The following is a 21,163-nucleotide window of genomic DNA, read 5'->3' as shown; positions in this document are numbered from 1 at the left end:
AAACATAACAATAGCCAACGATGCATGGAAAGCTTACATTGTCTGCATTGTAAGATTCATTTCTAATATGATTAGGTCGTTTAACACAAATTGTTAATCGAAGCACTCTACTGACAAACAAGTTGATGTTACAGGGGTTGCAACATTTTAGTTTAAAGTCAGCATTTCGTAAATTCTACGGTCGTTATAATGATCTAGTTTGCCAATACTACCTATCGTTGGGTCAAATGCTGTCTGAAGTGTTTCATACCGATTGTTAGGCCGTTCTTAGCTCACTGATTTTGACTAAGGATTACTCCGTTTATCTGATCAAGACATATGGCTCACGGCGGGTGTGACTGGTCGAAAGGGGATGTTTACTCCTCCTAGGCACTTGATCCCACCTCTGGTGTGTCCAGGAGTGCGTGTTTTCCCAACTCATTATTTTGTATATCTTATAGGGGTAATGAGATTGATCACTGTTCGCTATCTTCACCTTTCATGATGTTAAATGATATCAAGATGTTTGAAATCTGAATTAATTTGGTATCACAGTCGCCGGGTCCAACCAAGATAAAACAAATTGCTGGTCTGGGTTCTTACTCAAATTTTATTGTGTAAGGAAATATAACCTATAAGTGAAACACAAAATATCACAACACATAAAACGCTCGCACAACATTTAAACAGACATTTAGACATTGCACAATTAGAAATACACTACATGAACAGCACATAGAACACACTATTTTAGGTCACGCTGCCAACATTTTACAGACTATATTTTAATACAAATAATCTCTAATGTAATATAACACAATCACAATTGAAGTCAAACTCCATCATATTTTTTCATGACTAAATGGATTTAATGCATTGAATGAAAGTACGATTTTGGTCTGAAATGAAACGAGAATATATATTTCTGTAGGTATAGGAAAGAATTATATCCTCATCGATACATCCATATGACATACGAGGTTGTATCAATATTTAATGTGACATTAAATCCTCATTAAATTCAAAATACTTAATGTGACATTAAGCTCCATTGTATCAAATATCAAGCTCCATTGTATCAAATATGTAATGAAGGGATCCTTTCATTAAACCTTCATTAAAATCGCTGGATTAGTCATTCATTAAACTTAATGTTTGAGCATCTTGGAAAAAGAAGAAGGGATCGCATAGTTCGTGATCGGTTCAATATATGTGATATGTCAGATGATGAAATTCGGGCTAGATATCGGTTTTCGAGAGAGTCCATACAATTTATTTGTGACTTACTGCATCCCAAGATCGGCGACAAGACGAGGAGATCGCAGGCTCTAAGTACGGAGATACAGGTACAATATTTTGCTTCTAAGCATATAAAATTCATAAACACATATGAAATGGATTTGCATGGAATACAGTCACAGGGTAAGGGGCATTAGTAAGTTTGTTGAAACAGGAGAAACTTCATGAGCACTGTCCTTGTCGAGCCCTCGTAAGAGAGGTAACTCGATTTGAAATTATGCACAGGGGAAAAAAAAGAACAAGCATAACAATTGCCAACTATCGTTGCACGCGATATTGGAAAGCTTACATTGTCTGTTGTGTAAAATTAACTTTTTATGTCTATACCTTAAAGTTAGATATAATTAGGTCGTTTCACACAAATCCTATGTATAGTGTTCCACTTCATATAAATATCACGTTGCAGGCTTGTTATCTGGTTTCTATAGTTTTGTTTGTATGTTGTTTTAGGTCCTCTTCAAAAACTTTCCACTCACATAGAAACGTCACCGCCTTACATTACACGGGATAACCAAAAGACCTGTTATTTTCATTTCTGATACTAGGTACCTAGCCAATGAACAGTCACCACCTATGTTTAGGTTTGATGAAAGGTGACGATAACGAACAGTAATCAATCTCATAACTCCTATAAGCAATACAAAATAGAGAGTTGGGCAAACACGGACCCCTGGATATACCAGAGGTGGGAGCGGGTGCCTATGAGGAGTAAACACCCCCTGCCGATCGGTCACACCCCTGTGAGCTGTATATCTTAATCAGGTAAATGGAATTGTCCGTAGTCAAAATCAGTGTGTCAAGAACTGCCTAATAAGATATGTCAAACAGCGATTGACCCAATGATAGGTTGTATTGGCAAACTAGATCATTATAACGACCGTATAATTTGTGAAATGCTGACTTTAAACTAGACCGTTGAAACCCCTGTAACATCAGTATGTTTGTCAGTAGCCTGCATTGATTTAAAAACTGATCATACGCAGAACCAACTCTTGCTTATCGAATCAGTTGAGAGATATAAACACCATATTCAAAACCGGAATCGAAAAACGAACCAGGGTTTCTCAGTTGTGAATCGCGTGCTGTAACACGAGCCTCTAATCCCCGGGCTACCACGACCCGTTGTTTTTGTTTTAGAAAGAAATTTGACTGGAACGGAATTAGGCTGCATACAGTTTATATTTCTGTTCAAAATCCCCACATACACTCTTGTTTTTAACAGATTTGCATTTGAATCAATTCATATTTTTTCATGAACACATAGTATATAGAGACATGTAACTGTCCACATATGAAAACAACTTAGCTAGCATAACTGTTGCAATTTGTGATAATCAAACTGCAATTTACAAACAAAAGCACAAAGGATCCCCCATTTCATGAGTTCAATTCTTACTTTCACAATATATGATATTGATAACTAAGAATTGATTGACTAACAGTCATTGATCCTTTAATTTAATGTCTTTAACAGTTGATTTACACCTCGGCTAGAAGTAAATTAGATAAATATAGAAACAAGAAAATTGATTTGGTATAACATTAGAATTCCACTGTGGACGAGTAGAGAGTTTAATATGAATTAATGCCCCATCAAGGGAATATACTCGGAAAAGACTAGGAATCAGGTGAATGCAAGGTGAATGTATTACAAAGTATGATATAACAAAAATACAATAAGGAACCTGTTGCGCCGAGGCCCCTGAGAGGAAACACGTGAAGGATGTTTACCTGCTTTTGGACTGCAGTCTGCAAGAATGGCAGACGTCGTCAAATCGTGGAATGATTATAGATTTTCATATATGACATGGTGAAAAATTATAGCTGTTTAACGCGTTTCACGGAAAAGTCTCGGTTATCATTTATGTCACGAAGCAGATGAGACGTAGCATCCAGTTGAATCTGATTGAGACAACATTAGCTGGATACCTAAATTGAAGAAGGACGTCGAATCATTCCAGAAATGTATGATGTGAGCTGGGAACAGGCTGTTGACTCGACCGTCTAGTGATAGAGACATTACTGTTGTTTGATTAAAAAGAGGTCCCATCTAACGTATGATACTGGGATAAGCTACAGTAACTACCATATCCATAGAAAACTCAGTAATTTACACAGAGAGCAAGCTTCCAAATCTAGAACACGTGACAAGACTATCTATTATGTGAACCATCGACCGTGTTAAATATTTCTTGTCAATATTTAAAAGAAAGATCTTTACATAACTTCAACCTCTACTGGTAAGGAAACACAAACAATCTGAAAACTTTTCTTTATTTACGATAAAACACAAGATACACTGAACTTAGCAGTTAACAGGTAATATGTATTCAATGCTTGCAGGGCTAGGTTGAGGTTTGTTCCTGAGGACGTTAAACAAATGTCACCATCTGCAAATTCAAACATTAAAAGCATAAATCAATATTTTGATGGTTTTAATACAAAAAATATCATGATACCTTTGTCAGTAGTTGATAAAATGTAACATGAATTGCCACAATTGGAATTTATATATAGAAAATGATGACAGATCATGACAAATGGATATTGAAGATAAGGAAGACTCTATAGTAATTTCAATGAAAAGAAAATGAGATTGCCCATCTTCATCCATCATTCTTTCATCTCTTTCAGTTTGAATTGAATTATCTGGTATTGGCAAACGTTTTTTTATTGATACACTGCAAATTGAAATGCATGCAATTATAACATTTCTATATTGCCGCATCGTCTATTTCGTTTTGCTATTATGTTAGCACATGTATGAGAAATGAAGATATATATTGAACAGTGACCACTCTCATAAATCCTACAAAGAATACAAAATTGAGAGTAGGTCCAACACTGATCCCTGGAAACACCAGGTGGATACTAGTGTCAAGGTGTAATAATTATATCCATATAGCATTGGACTTTCATCCACAATTTATCAAATTGGTTAAACGCCATCAAACGTATAGTGAAAGATTCAACATAGAATATCCCAGCGATTTTAAAATGGATTACCTCGATTTGGACTTCCTGCATAATTTGCTTTTTCACTTGACATACTGTAAACACTGTACTTTTCATAACCAGGTACGGCTGGGCTACTAAAACACACTCTAAATCTGGATGGTTTTTGGAAATGAAGGTATACATAGGTTTCACTTAGTCGCCATGCTACCTCTCCCGACTGACATGCAGAATCTAAAACCACGACTCGATTGGAGTTTTCTTCTACTATCCTGAAACGAAAATGATAATTTCATTGAAAATAATTGCGAACCACTTGTTATGTACATAAATAAATCATCATTTTTGCACTTTGTGTATCACCCTCAACCATGCCAGAAATATGACTTGATCTGTAGCACTAGTAAACTGGTTTTTCTAGATTGAACCTCGCGAGTTTCAAGTTTTATGATACATTTACATATTTAGACTTGTCTATTAACGGTGCAATGTATTTAAAAGAATAATTTACTACTGACAAAGAATACAGGAAATAATCTGAGTAAAGACGAAAAACTACAAAATTACATCACTTGAACATATAATTTACTTTACAACTTTAAAGTTTACAACACATATAATATAGGAAATTTGTGATCATTTTAAATGCGCAAATATGAGAATGGTTACCTGGGTACTACTATTAGTAGTAGTACATGTGGTAGTATTGGTGAAAAGATCCAAATGTGCAAAAGTGTACGACAGAAGACGGACGGGCAAAGATAGGAATAGGTCGTCTTGATGAAATAGTACCACTGGTGATATTTCACCTGCTTTTACGCAATCAGACCCCGATGTCATTTAAACTTGACATTTTCTTTAGTTACAGTGCATGAAAAAGTTTCAAACCTTTTCGTACTGATAACAACCATGTGACGTAATATAGTCTTGCTGTGGAAAGTCTCCAAATCACAGAATATATATTTTTACGGAATTTTACTGCCCTGCTACAAATTAATATTGCACCATGCGTACTAAGAGTTTTCAAATATGATTTAGAAACACTATAAAACACTTTTAGATAAAGCTTTGATCAACTTCATTCCAACATTATGCAATGTATATATGATATTACTAAATGGTTGTAGTAAGTCACGGTCTACTTACTGTTTTTGCCATTGGTTATTATAATTTATAGTCTACTTACTGTTTTTTGCCATTGGTTTCGCATACTACTGTGGCTCTGTCCCACATCTCTACACACGATACCTTTGGTATTAGGTGGTGCAAAAATAAAGAAACCAATGGAAGAAAATAAAGTAAATCCATGGTGAGAAGCTTTGTAAACAAGCATGAAGGAACCGAAAGGTTGAGTTTTAATATCAATTCCATTTGTGCTTCAGGGTACGTCAACATGTCAAATTAATTTTGCACTAAGGTTCATTTGTGTGGTACTTAAATTGCTGTGGTGGTGCTGGTGGTACGGAGTGACTCTGTGTTACTGATGGGAAACATTTTTCCTCAGGTAATCACTAAATCAACATCCCGTTAAGATTCTTTGATAGAAAATCGACACAATGTATGCTCTAAATGGCAAGCAACATTTAAGACAATCTATGCGAAGGAAATAATTGTGTACGGAGCAGTTGTAAGACCTGTTACACGTAACATGAGAACCTTGTATTTGTATTTGCATCATCAACTATTAAAGAATGCGTCAACTTGAAGCGCACAACAGCATTATCCACCCTACCCCAAACCCAATACTAGTATTTAGTTGATTTCTTGTGTTGGACTGCATCCCTAGGACATTTGTTTTATACAATTTAGAAATACATTTTATATATAAATCATAAGAGAACGTGTTTGCTCGTTTTTACTCGCTACAAAAATGACTATGTATGACAACCATTTTTTCGATACTTTTATTCGGTAGAAAGTGCCTTATACATGTACTATAAAACCGACAAACACTACGTTATTGCTAATGATTTAAATGCTTCTGTACAAGCGAACACCTCTAGCCATTTATTTAGGAATATAAGAGATATTGTACTATGAGTAATGGGAATTCCATTGCCCTGGCGAATGCAGTTCTAGATTTTATAAACCGAGACCTCAAGTCACATTGAGCATGACATAAAGAAACTTTTAGTGTTTCTGAAAATGTTAATTTTGTGCAGTGGCCTCACAGACGGCGTCTGTAGAAGATATAAATGAACTTTTCTATTTAAAAAAAAAATTGTAATAGTTTTGCAAACAGCATGCACATATGATTGATACATGTCTGGAAAATTCTATAGCCTATTGTTGAAATAGCAATTAGGTTTTGTGGGTTTACAATCCAATCACTGTAGCTTTTCAAAATTCGGAAAAGTGGTTTTCACTTTTTTAACTGAAGGACTCTTATATTCATAACATCGACACAGTTTATCTAAAAACGGTAAATAGGTGGAAAGACAACTGCATTTTTAAAAACATTCATTTGAAAGATCAGAACATCGAATTCCCCCCACCTTAATTCAAAGAATGTGTAAATACTATTATGATAATAAATTTCCTCGCAAACATACATGTACGCACATGTGATTTAAAAGACTATAAACACTTTGATGATGTTGTCATCAACTCGGCCCGGTCTGTATACATCAGTATACAACCTCTGTGATCATGTAATTGTCAACTGAGCTTCCGCGTGTTGTTCCTCGGTGTATAGCAGTGATTAATTAGCGCCTCGACAAGACAAGTCAGTTCATTATAATGCAAGAGTGACGAAGGTATCCCTACAAATAGTGACGGTTACCAAATCTTACTCACATTTTGTTTTCTGTTCAGGAGGATACATGTAAATATATCTGCGAGACGAAAGGGTTATTGACTCTTCGCTATACACCGAAAGATGAAGACATTGATAGGAACTATCTTTTTAGGATTTATCGCGTTTGGGAATTGTGCTATACCATTTAAAACTCTGAAAGATCGCCTGTCTCGGGAACAATGCAAACAAAAGCTTGCTGGGTGAGTAATGAGATACAATACCTAAAATACTCGTCATTTCATTTTGTTATACATCTCTATGCAAAATACATGTACTAGTATTTGATTGAGTTAAACTTCTGAATAAATTGTATAATATTCCGTCCATTACCAAAGGATTACAATACTTCGATAATCATTCTGGCCTCTGTTACAAAGTTAAAGATATATTTCAAAAGACTTAAGAATAGTCATATCAATTGGTATTTTTCAACTATATTATAATGGATTTATTCATTCGTTCTTCATATGAATTTTATTTCAAATTCATCAGACACATATTCTAAAAAAAACCCAAAACATTAATGTACATGACAGAACTGTACACTAATACTGTTAATTTTTGGGTATATTAACAAAGGATTAAGTAAAGATAACGAACAATGAGCAAATGGACATACCAAAGATGGAATCATGTGCCTAGAAGGAGTAAGCATCTCCTGTTTACCGGTCACATCCGCGCTGAGCCCCAATAACTTGATCAGGCAAACGGAATAATCCGTAGTCAAAATCAATATCTCAAGAACGGCTTAACAATTGGTATGATAAACGTCAGACAGCATTAGACCCAATGATAGGTTTAATTTGCACATTAGATAATTAAAACGACCCCAGAATTAATAGTAATTAATTAATTTAAGTAATAGTAATACGTGGAAAACTAGATCTTTAGTTCTTTTTTTTTGGTTGCATTTTTGATATTATTCGAAATTAAAATGTTTGACATTAATGTATTACGTTAGCCTTAATTAGTTTTTCCTAATTTAAAGTGCGTGCACAATTGATGATGTGAAGGAAGTTCCAAAACACACAAGATGAATTGTCTAAACCAACTGTGATCGATTACATTCCCTTAGTATATTTTGGTTATTACATCGCAGCAAAGCTAAGTTCACATGATGTATATAAATTACGATCTTCAAATGAGGAATCGTTCTTAAAACATTGGTACTGCAACACACTGGATTTGAAATTAATTATATGAAGGGAAAATTAAGGAAATAGTAACTTCTACAAAGATTACCCATCACTTTATCCTCAATAGTTTAAAGGAAAGTGATGTTTACACTTTTGGTTACAACTCTTAATCTGTTGTGCGTTTCCTTTACATGTATCTGAACATGGGCGGACACGCTGCTTTAGATATCTTAAATTTCCATCTATACTAAACGAATTCGCCTGTTTAGTTATTGTTTCGAATAATTTGTGGTACCGATGATGCATCGATGATATTTTGGCCACATTCTGAAAGGCCCACAGTCACAGCAATTATGCATATACTACATGCACTTTGCTTGTGCATCGGGGAAAAGAAAAAAACCAAGTCTCTACAAACTGTGGCGTATACACACCATTGAAATTTAATCTCCATTGACACTGGCCTGTTCAATTCAAAAGATGAATAGGGACTATAATCTCTAAGCAACGCAGTATTTCTCCTGCAAATGTGAGAGGAATTGTGTGGTTAAAATCTTGTTCACATGGGTGGGGTCTCTGAATTTCTAATTTGTGTATCTGATTTTACTTCAAGTGACCTAACGCAGTTAATCATGAAATCTTCTAGTTAAGTAGAAAACGACAAATGGATGGGTACTATAAAAGGAAGAGGCATGATACTCTTTTGCGCTCTACAGCTTAAAATACTAACTACATGTAGTAAGCGATTATGACTTACACATTACCGCTTCATGGAATATTATAACTTGAAGATCATAACCTTATAGGTTTTATAATTAGGTATTCTAATAGATACTGGTAATTTGACATTAATTGAACATGCAATTGTTACGTCACTTTTAATAAATATTCCTACGAGTGGATTTGCTACTATTACACGAACTTGATTTCAATCTAAGGTATCCGTTGTGTAAGTGACTTATATTGCGAATTCGATTCATAAAACTGTGCATTTTTAAAGCTCCGTGAATTATTTACTGATTACACAGTGCTGTTTTGATGCATGCTCGCGGTCTCTTTGTATATGTATGCATTTCTGAACTGTCGTAAATAATAACAAAACACTAATATTACTATTTATAATAAATTGACAAGTGTCTTGTTAATTGCTCTTGGTAAAAATATACATAAAGTTATCATACATTGTATGCCATGAAAAAAGTTACAGGTAACCCCAAACTCGAGTTTCTTCCCCGGGGCGTAACTTGTGCACTATGCAGGATCGATCAAACTTCTTACTTGATACACCAAGAGGTGAAGGTCATCAAGGTTAATTTTGTCATATTTGAATGTGACCACTCTGGAGGAATTTTCAGAAACACATCTTGTTTTCATTTTATAACAAAGGATAATACTATATAACGTTTTTTATCCCTGTGAAATTCCAAAATATTGAAACTTAATACTTATTACCATAATCATTTACACCGAACTGGATATCGATTTCGCAAATACTAAAGTATTTCTTTTAAAGTAACTCATTGCCAAAGAAAATGTGCTATATTGCTAAAACGTTTGCTGGTATATCATGTTACCTTTTAGAATATTGACACTTTGGAAATTATTGTAGAATAAAAAGTCAAAGACAACCGTTCTACTTAGACGTCAATCCTACATGTGAAATTGGCAAAGTCTCATTCATGTACTCACGTGGTCAGCTGCAACTCTCGTTTTGGCGTGATTACCCATACCAGATCTGCTTGGTAGAATTAACACGGTTCGATGTTCTTCGTGCCTGGGATGACAAAGAACGAGACATTAAACGTAAGTTCTACATTTTCATTGCAAAGGAGCTTTTTGATTATCTATGATGTAATCATACCTTCATCTGAATGAATTAGGACCCTCTTTACCTACGTATAATTTGCTTAAAAATAGTTTGATGGATAGAGATGTTTCTTGAGAAGTAGTAGAAAATGTTAATTTATCAATGTGCGTTGATGATGAAAGGCAATGATTAATGTATGGACAACGCACACGAGCTCAGGTTGACCATAAAGAACCTAGAGATCAAGCTATATCAACATAAAGAACCTAGAGATCAAGCTATATCAACATAAAGAACCTAGAGATCAAGCTATATCAACATAAAGAACCTAGAGATCAAGCTATATCAACATAAAGAACCTAGAGATCAAGCTATATCAAACATGCAAAGACAGGTCACAGTTTATTGTCTGAACAATATTTATTTCTATACAGAAACGTCCGGCTGAGCTTACGTACACGTTCACGTTATTTTGTAAACAATTAAATCGCTGCAAACTGAAATAGAAAATCGTTCAATTGGTGCCAGGGGGGAATACGTTAAACGTTTTCTCAGCAATTGAAGTTTGTCAGTTGTGACGTCAAGGAGCAATTAAATATTGTTTTCGTATGTAACGACAGGCGTGTGTATGCCTTCGGTCCAGACCTGGGAGAGTGGGGAGCATTAGGTCACATGTGGTACAATAAATGTCGCTTCTCCCAACACTAATTTACGCAAATTTATGAAAATCAGTTTGTCAAACTTACATTTTCGGGAAGTCTTCGCTATTTAATTATTTGGTTAAGGAAATGCAACAAGGATGTTTTCGTATATGAAATACATAATTTTTCTGAATACATGATTAAGTAAAGTTTAGCATTTTTTAAAATCACTTTCAGTACTGAGATTTTGGAATTCATACATTAAGTATCTATAATAAGATTGATTTATACTGGCTTAACCTTGGAACTGTGGAAATTGTAATAAATTTAATCGGTTACATTAGTGGTATATCCTGTTCCGGTGAAGTCTACATGATATATTTGAATTATGAAGACATTAACTAATAGAAATATAAATTCAACTTTCTGTGGATGGATATGGAATTTATTTCGCACGTAAGACAGGAACGTTTTATTTTTAAATTGAAAATATAAGTATTCTGTCCCACTCGTGAAATAAAGAGCTTTGACCGATAAGGCGGTAGCACTGCCCTAGGCGTGTAAAAGCTTGACATCGTAGGACATAACTAAAATCTAGGACAAAGCATATGATATTACAAAAGAAATGAATGGAAAGTGAGTACATTTTGTAAAGGGGCGTTACTTTAAGTGATTATTTACGTTCTTTTGCACGAATGCTCTAAAATACATGTTTATGTATTGAGCACTTTGCCTATCTTAAAACATTTTGAGAAATATGAGTGGTGGTGTAACATTACCCGAAAAATCCATGACGAATTGACATAATACATCTTTGGAATACGAACAGTCGCATTTTTACTATCTTACAGGTCCCTGTCTCTTACCATAATTACCATGTGGGTCGAAATTTATTCTCTATTTAAATCAACTTGCATATCTTTGGAAAGCTTTTTTAATTTCATGTATTGATTTTACATTCAATCGCTTATACGTAACCCGTTTCAGCAAGATTTATATGTGCGTCATTTTTATCTTATAATGTGCATTCATATACTACAGAATATTGAATGCCCTGTCTATATTTTACTTTACTTTTTTATGTAGCTGTGAGAGACGGGAATAATGTCTGCTTCCAAAACACAAATCCAAGTGGTGGAACTGTGTATATTCACCTGAATCCGAAAGGATTTACCTACATGTCCGAGGTTTACTATGAAATCCAAAAATTACAAACTGTCCCCTCCGGTGCCTCGTCTGTGCGTGACCAGCGTCCTCTACTGAATACCACTCCCCTGCCAGTCAGAAGGTTCCAGCGCTTCCCCGATGATATCACACCTGTACCAAGAATCCGTGATTTTGAAATTCAACGTCCTGCTGTTTCCCCGAGACAGATTCCCTCGCGAAGACCGTTACCGCTGTCCAGACAGTGGTTCATTAGACGACTTCCGGTATTCATAAACAGAGTGAGAGAGGATGTGAGGAGTAATGTTGTTCAACCAAGGGACAATACTCGTTTGAGACAAGGTTTACGCAGATTTTTCAGACAATGATCCATTGCATGTAGTCGTTGAAACGTCATAATAATCTACAATTTGTCTCTTGAAATTACTGTAATAGTTATAGATATGAATTAAGCAATAAATATTAATGGATAACATGCAAGGTCATTCTGCAAGAACACTTCCATTATATACCGCTTGTGTTGTCAATATTATGATATTGACACTGCTTTTTTTTTATCGTACATTACTACCATATGATAGAGGGCGCTACGCAATCTTCACCTTCACTCTACTAGAGGGCGCTTCAAAGTCTTGTGTAATTCTCTCTGGCAGAAATTAGTACTATACACGTATCATAACGTTATTCTTGTTAAGTAACATTGTACATGCAACATATTGTATAATTATCATCTTGTACTATACCTCATTACATTGCATTACAAAGCTGTTCAATGAAAAAAGGCTCTAAATTATTTTCTTTACCTGAGGGCGCTCTTCAAGCTTACGTAAAACTCTCTGGTCGAGATTAGTACTATACACATAGCATAACGTTACTATCATTGGATCACGTTGTGCATGTAATATATTGTCCTATATCGTAACTCTTTATTTTGTGTGGATGTGGAACACAGATTATCATTGAATGGATGTGGAACACATATTATCATTGAATGGATGTGGTACATAGATTAAAATTGAATGGATGTGGTACACAGATTGTCATTGAGTGCATGTGGCACTGAGATTGCCATTGAGTGGATGTGGTACATAGATTATCATTGAGTGGATGTGGTACACAGATTATCATTGAGTGTATGTGGCACTGAGATTGCCATTGAGTGGATGTGGTACATAGATTATCATTGAGTGCATGTGGTACACGGATTATAATTGAGTGGATGTGGTATACACATTATAATTGAGTGGATGTGGCACTGAGATTGCCATTGAGTGGATGTGGTACACAGAATATCATTGAGTGAAGGTGGTAAACAGATTATAATTGTGTGGATGTGGTACACAAATTATAATTGAGTGGATGTGGTACACAGCTTATAATTGTGTGGATGTGCTACACATATTATCATTGAGTGGATGTGGTACACAGATTATAATTGAGTGGATGTGATACACAGATTATAATTCAGTGGATGTGGTACACAGATTATAATTGTGTGGATGTGGTACACAAATTATAAATGAGCTGATGTGGTACACAGATTATAATTGAATGGATGTGCTACATGGAGTAGCATTGAGTGAAGATGGTATACAGATTATCATTTTGTGAAGGTGATACACAGACTATATTTGAGTGTATGTGGTACACAGATTATAATTGTGTGGATGTGGTACTGAGATTATCATCGAGTGGATGTGGTACACAGATTAAAATTGAGTGGATGTGGTACACAGATTATAATTGAATGGATGTGGTACACAGATTATAATTGTGTGGATTTGGTACACAGATTATCATTGAGTGGATGTGGTACACAGATTATGTCCCTCGGATTATCCTTCGAGATATCAAAGATTTGTCGTATGTACAATCGTCAGATTGTCAGCTTTGGTACAGAAACCAAAATTCTTATACCCAAATTAAAGACTGTTATGTTCCTTTAAGAGATATATTTGATAATTCCTTTTCAGACCTCATGTGTTCAACCTCAAAATGTTCTGCAAAAAATTGCAAAACTTGTGATATACTGATCACTAAAAATTCATTTAGTAGTAATTTAACTGGACGTAGTTTCTGTACCAAAACGTTTGATGATCTGACTTGTAAATCTTCTAATGTTGTCTACGCCATTGAGTGTAACCTGTGTGGCTTAATTTATGTGGGAGAAACCAAGGGTTCACTTAATAAAAGAATATCGGGGCACAAATTTCAAATTAATAATGGTGGTAACCAACTTCTTTACAAGCATTTTAATGCACCGGACCACTCCATCTTGTCCATGAGGGTAAGGATTTTAGAAAAAAAATTACCATCACACAAACAATCCTACATTAAGCATCCCTTTTCGTAGACAACGAGAAGATCACTGGATCAGGACCCTAGGCACTGCATTTCCATATGGATGCAATGATAATGTATATGATGTGGGAAATTTGACTAGTCCACAAGGAAATAACGTTAATGTGACGGGACTCTTTCCCAATACCCAAAGACGAAAACGCAGTCATGGACATCGTTCATATAAAAGACCAAGTATAAATGATGTCACGTTTGATTCACTTTTGCCTCACGTCAACAGACAATTGGGTCCACATCATATTCGTACAAAACTTTACTCTATTCCATTGAGGGTTTTACATACGTTATTTGAGGAAGATATGGCTAGTCTATACTTGGATTTTTCAACACCTGAATATAGACTTAACTCTATGATTGTGGATGTTGCCTACCACAGGCTCTATAAACCAGCACGGACCATGGATGATATTCCTTCCAAATCATGCCGTCAGTTCCTTAAGCTCAAATTTACAAACAAAGGAATAGATGCCGTCAACATAAGCAACATTCTTCGTCATAAAAGGGTTCAGTCGTGTATTCCAACTTATTTCAAGTTCAAGTCTACACCCTGTATTTCCTACAGCTATACTTCTACTATTGCATCCAAACTTTTTAATTATAAACAAACTTTGCAGTGCTTAGATATAGACCATCTTATACGTAATCCACCAACATGTTCTTGTTCTTCATCTTCTTTCAACTACAGTCCAGCTGGACATGTCATTACTGGTGATGTTGATATAGTTGAAAATGAGGACCTCAAATCACTTATTCTTAAAGGTCCTAAATACAGAAAACCTCGGTCTTTTAATTGGCGACAGAACTTCATCTCTATTATGAGTTCTGTCGAAGATTATGCCAGACGATGGGCTAAATATGAAAACGAAGAACTTGATACATTGTCAGAATGGGTTAAAAGCATAAGAGGGATATTAAAATCCCGCATTAGACACATGAAAACAAAAGTACGTACCATCTATCCTTCTGTGTTTAGTAAACCAGAAGTGATAAAAGAATTAGATAGGTTACATGAGGAGTATGTTTTGGTTCCAGCTGACAAAGCTAGTAACAACATTGTCTTTGTAAGGCTCATTATTACAAATGTATTTTAAACGGACTTGGCATTGGTTCCACTTTTGGTAATCATACTTATACTCCAACTGCCCTTTCAAAAGACGAAATTCTTCAAAACCATGCTTCACTTTTAGACACATTTAATATTCCAGTCAATGGGTCGAGTGAGTATGAGTTGCCGTACTTATACTGGATTCCTAAACTACATAAAAACCCTTACAAACAAAGATACATTGCTGGATCCAGTAAGTGCTCTACCAAGCCCCTATCTTTGCTCCTCACGAAAATGTTAACAGCTGTGAAGGAGAAACTTCAAACTTACTGTGCGACTACATATGCCAGAAGTGGTGTTAATCAAATGTGGATTCTAAAAAATTCTAAAGAACTTTTAGTAAACTTGAAATCGCAGAATTTCCCCCAAATCAATAGCATTAAAACCTATGACTTTTCAACACTATACACGACCATTCCTCACGATAAATTAAAGACTAGACTTTTTGACATCATAGACAGTTGCTTCTTCAACAAAAACGGAAAACGGAAATATTCATATCTAGTGATCAGTCATTGAAAAACTTACTTTGTTAAACACCACTCTGATTCCACGCACAAGTACTCTGAAGTTGAAATAAAAAATATGCTAGAGTTCCTCATTGACAATATCTTCGTGGTCTTTGGTGATCAGGTCTTCCAACAGTCTGTTGGAATTCCCATGGGCACGAATTGTGCTCCTTTGTTAGCTGACCTGCTTTTATATTCATATGAAGCAGAATTTATTCAAAAACTTCTACGAGAGAAGAAAAAATCTCTCGTTGTAACCTTCAATTCGACTTTTAGATATATCGATGACGTTTTGTCTATTAACAATGATAGCTTCATTCATATGTCGATTTGATATATCCCTGTGAGCTCGAAATAAAGGACACCACAGAGTCGTCCACTTCTGCTTCATACTTAGATATTTTATTGAAAGTAGACATTAACGCAAACTAACAACTCAACTGTATGACAAACGGGATGATTTCAGCTTCTCCATCGTCAACTTCCCACATTTATGTAGCAATATTCCATTATCACCTGCATATGGTGTTTATATATCTCAACTGATTCGATATGCAAGAGCTTGTTCTGGGTATAGTCAGTTTTTAAATCGAGGTAAGCTACTGACAAACAAGTTGATGGTACAGGGATTTCAACAGTCTCGATTGAAGTCAGCATTTCGCAAATTCTATGGTCGTTATAACGATCTAGTTCGTCAATACAACCTCGCATTGGGTCAAATGCTGTCTGACGTGTTTCATACCGATTGTTAAGCCGTTCTTGGTACACTGATTTTGACTGCGGATAACTCCGTTTACCTGATCAGGATATGGGGCTCACGGCGGGTGTGACCGGTCAACAGGGGATGCTTACTCCTCCTAGGCACCTGATCCCACCTCTGGTGTGTCCAGGGGTCCGTGTTTGCCCAACTATCTATTTTGTATTGCTTATAGGAGTTATGAGATTGATCACTGTTCGTTATCTTCACCTTGCATTTGGATGTGGTACACAGATTATAATTGAGTGGGTGTGGTACACAGATTATAATTGAGTGGATGTGGTACACAGATTATAATTAAGTGGGTGTGGTACACAGATTATCATTGTTTGGATGTGGTACACAGATTATAATTGAGTGGGGGTGGTACACAGAATATCATTTAGTGAAGGTGATATACAGATTATAATTGAGTGGATGTGGTGAACAGATTATAATTGAGTGGATTTGGTACTGAGATTGTCATTGAGTGGATATGGTACATATACTATCATTGAGTGGATGTGGTACACAGATTATAATTGTGTGGATGTGATACACAGATTATCATTGAGTGGATGTGGTACACAGATTATCATTGAGTGGATGTGGTGCACAGATTATAATTGAGTGAATGTGGTACACAGATTATCTTTGAGTGGATGTGGTACACAGATTATAATTGAGTGGATGTGGTACACAGGTTATATTTGAGTGGATGTGGTACACAGGTTATATTTGAGTGGATGTGGTACACAGATTATAATTGAGTGGATGTGGTACACATATTATCATTGAGCGGATGTGGTACACAAATTATCATTGAGTGGATGTGGTACCCTGATTATAATTGAGTGGATGTGGTACACAGATTATCATAGAGTGGATGTGGTACACAGAATATCATTGAGTGGATGTGGTACACAGATTATCATTGTGTGGATGTGGTATATATATTATAAATGAGTGGATGTGGCACTGATACCCTGATTATAATTGAGTGGATGTGGTACACAGAATATCATTGAGTGGATGTGGTACACAGATTATCATTGTGTGGATGTGGTACCCTGATTATAATTGAGTGAATGTGGTACACAGATTATCATAGAGTGGATGTGGTACACAGAATTTCATTGAGTGGATGTGGTACACAGATTATCATTGTGTGGATGTGGTACCCTGATTATAATTGAGTGGATGTGGTACACAGAATATCATTGAGTGGATGTGGTACACAGATTATCATTGTGTGGATGTGGTACCCTGATTATAATTGAGTGGATGTGGTACACAGATTATCTTTGAGTGGATGTGGTATACAGATTATAATTGAGTGGATGTGGTACACAGATTATCATTGAGTGGATGTGGTACACAGATTATCATTGAGTGGATGCAGATTATCATTGAGTGGATGTGGTACACAGATTATAATTGAGTGGATGTGGTATATATATTATAAATGAGTGGATGTGGCACTGAGATTGTCATTGAGTGGATGTGGTACATAGATTATTATTGAGTGGATGGGGTACACCGATTATCATTGAGTGGATGTGGTACACACATTTATCATTGAGTGGATGTAGAACACAAATTATCCTCAAGTGCATGTGGTACACAGATTATAATTGAGTGGATGTGGTATATATATTATAAATGAGTGGATGTGGCACTGAGATTGCCATTGAGTGGATGTGGTACATAGATTATTATTGAGTGGATGTGGTACACAGAATATCATTGAGTAAAGGTGGTACACAGATTATAATTGTGTGGAATTGGTAAACATCTTATAATTGTGTGGATGTGCTACCCATATTATCATTGAGTGAATGTGGTACACAGATTTTCATTGAATGGATGTGGTACACAGATTATAATTGAGTGAATTTGGTACACAGATTATGATTGAGTGGATTTGATACACTGATTATCATTGAGTGGATGTGGTGCTGATTATCATTGAGTGAAGGTGGTACACAGATTACCATTGAGTGGATGTGGTACACAGATTATAATTGTGTGGATGTGGTACACAGATTATAATTGAATGGATGTGGTACACGGAGTAGCATTGAGTGAAAATGGTACACATATTATAATTGAGTGGATGTGGCACACAGATTATAATTGTGTGGGTGTAGTACTAAGATTATCATCGAGTGGATGTGGTACACAGATTATAATTGAATGGATGTGGTACACGGAGTAGCATTGAGTAAAGATGGTACACAGATTATAATTGGGTGGGTGTGGCACACAGATTATAATTGTGTGGGTGTGGTACTAAGATTATCATCGAGCGGATGTGGTACACAGATTATAATTGAATGGATGTGGTACACAGATTATAATTGAATGGATGTGGTACACATATTATCATTGAGTGGATGTGGTACACACATATTATAATTGAGTGAATGTGGTACACATATCATAATTAAGTGGATGTGGTACACAGATTATCATTGAGTGGATGTGGTACACAGATTATGATTGAGTGGATGTGGAACACAGATTATGATTGAATGGATGTGGTACACGGAGTAGGATTGAGTGAAGGTGGTACATAGGTGATCATTGTGTGGTGGTGGTACATAGGTGATCATTGTGTGGAGGTGGTACATAGGTGATCATTGTGTGGAGGTGGTACACGGATTATCATTGTGTGGAGGTGGTACATAGGTGATCATTGTGTGGTGGTGGTACATAGGTGATCATTGTGTGGAGGTGGTACATAGGTGATCATTGTGTGGAGGTGGTACATAGGTGATCATTGTGTGGAGGTGGTACACGGATTATCATTGTGTGGAGGTGGTACACGGATTATCATTGTGTGGAGGTGGTACATAGGTGATCATTGTGTGGTGGTGGTACATAGGTGATCATTGTGTGGAGGTGGTACATAGGTGATCATTGTGTGGAGGTGGTACATAGGTGATCATTGTGTGGAGGTGGTACATAGGTGATCATTGTGTGGTGGTGGTACATAGGTAATCATTGTGTGGTGGTGGTACATAGGTAATCATTGTGTGGAGGTGGTACATAGGTGATCATTGTGTGGTGGTGGTACATAGGTGATCATTGTGGATGGATGTTATTTTGAAGCGATGCACAATGTTGACATTTGTTTTACATGTAATAAAACCTTCCCACGAAATGACTAATATATCTCCGATTAAAAAAAAATCTCTCTGTAAATATACGGATTATGAATTGATTGTAATTGATATTTACTTGCAGAGATAGAAAGCAGTGGTTCCTAAATATTTTATCGTTGAATTCCCATTAAAAAAACCTATAATGTGTAGTTTGGTGCAGTACAATCACCAATGTTTCGTCAGTTACAAACCCTTTCCATTTCATTTGTTTGTAATTTTCCATCAAAGCACTACAATAAACACGTGATATGTTGATCTTGAAATGCAAAACATTTTAACTTGACCCTTTACTTAAGATACATTAACTGTAATGACATCACAACACACAAGGATTGTCTACATTGTGTAAAATGTCGGAATGTGTTAAGTTAACGGAAACATTTGGGCAATTTCTGCATACAATACAGACTGATACAAGAAAACGACATTTACTGTGACTGTAAGGTGTCGCGTGATTCAGCAAAAAATGGGATAACTCTTCATGATGTAATGGGATGTTACTTGCATGATAATGAATATGTCATCATTGTCACCTGGTAACAAAAACCCATCAGGTCTTATCAGTCACTCGAGTATTTGTTATAAGTATCACTAGTCCTCTTCAGCAGCAGTATAAAACAAGATATACAAATGTCCCCGAAAGTATCCACATTAATGAAAGACATAATGTGTGTTATATTACATTTCAGGTATATGACTAATTTGGTCCCACCCTATAGGGGCAGAACCCTGGAGTTGAAAAATTCACAATTTTGGTACATCCTTTGTTGCATTTCTTAAATATAAAAAGCAAGTGTTTATATAGTATCAGCAAAATTAAAGGAGGTTTTCAAATTTACCTTCGGAAGGTCGGTGGTCTCTTCCCAGCTACATTGTATCTGGGTTCTCTCTTCCACCAATAAAAACTGGGCGTCACCAGATAACTGAAAAATTGTTGAGTGTGGCGGAAAACAGCAAAACAATCAATCAACCAAATGATAGAGACAGTAACTATGACCATTTTGACTCCACCCTGGTACTAAAACCCCTATCCTTGGGATTATGAAATTTCCATTTTGGGTTATGGACTACCTGCTCCTTCTACATCAAAAACATTAAAACCGACTTTATTTAAATGGTTTACAAAAATCATTACATATTGGGCCCGCGCTAGAGTCAGAAACTCTACCCAAGTGATCATGAAATTTTGGAAAGCCCTGCTCTACATAAGTAAAATGTTCAATTGTTAACGCATGACACCTGATGCAGACCAATAGCAATAGAACATTTGAAAGAGCAGAATCCAAAATTACAACATTTCGCAAATTCTATGGTCGTTATAACGATCTAGTTTGCCAATACAACCTATCATTGGGTCAAATGCTGTCTGACGTGTTTCATGCCGATTGTTAGGTCGTTCTTGGCAGACTGATTTTGACTACGGATAGCTCCGTTTGCCTGATCAAGATATAGGGCTCTCAGCGGGTGTGACCGGTCAACAGGGGATGCTTACTCCTCCTAAGCACCT

The 21,163-nt window shown here is 36.0% G+C and overlaps 2 protein-coding genes across 2 annotated transcripts; one reads left to right on the top strand and one right to left on the bottom strand.

Annotated features, from left to right (window-relative positions):
* Positions 1–3,535: 3,535 nt before the first annotated feature.
* Positions 3,536–5,937, bottom strand: LOC125659459 (uncharacterized). Its single transcript, XM_048891129.2, has 3 exons — positions 5,420–5,937; positions 4,285–4,505; positions 3,536–3,668 (listed from the first exon to the last, which is right to left on the bottom strand). Exons 1-3 carry the CDS (start codon positions 5,626–5,628, stop codon positions 3,556–3,558), a joined length of 543 nt encoding a protein of 180 aa, XP_048747086.2. The 5' UTR covers positions 5,629–5,937; the 3' UTR covers positions 3,536–3,555.
* Positions 5,938–6,889: 952 nt separating this feature from the next.
* Positions 6,890–12,251, top strand: LOC125659619 (uncharacterized). The gene is made up of 3 exons (XM_048891352.2): positions 6,890–7,230; positions 9,776–9,969; positions 11,701–12,251. The coding sequence occupies exons 1-3, from the start codon at positions 7,112–7,114 to the stop codon at positions 12,144–12,146; spliced, it is 759 nt and encodes a 252-aa protein (XP_048747309.2). The 5' UTR covers positions 6,890–7,111; the 3' UTR covers positions 12,147–12,251.
* Positions 12,252–21,163: the final 8,912 nt, after the last annotated feature.

Source organism: Ostrea edulis, chromosome 9, assembly GCF_947568905.1.
Source record: "Ostrea edulis chromosome 9, xbOstEdul1.1, whole genome shotgun sequence".
In the NCBI taxonomy this organism is placed as follows: domain Eukaryota; kingdom Metazoa; phylum Mollusca; class Bivalvia; order Ostreida; family Ostreidae; genus Ostrea; species Ostrea edulis.
This window is presented reverse-complemented; position numbering and strand designations above follow the sequence as displayed.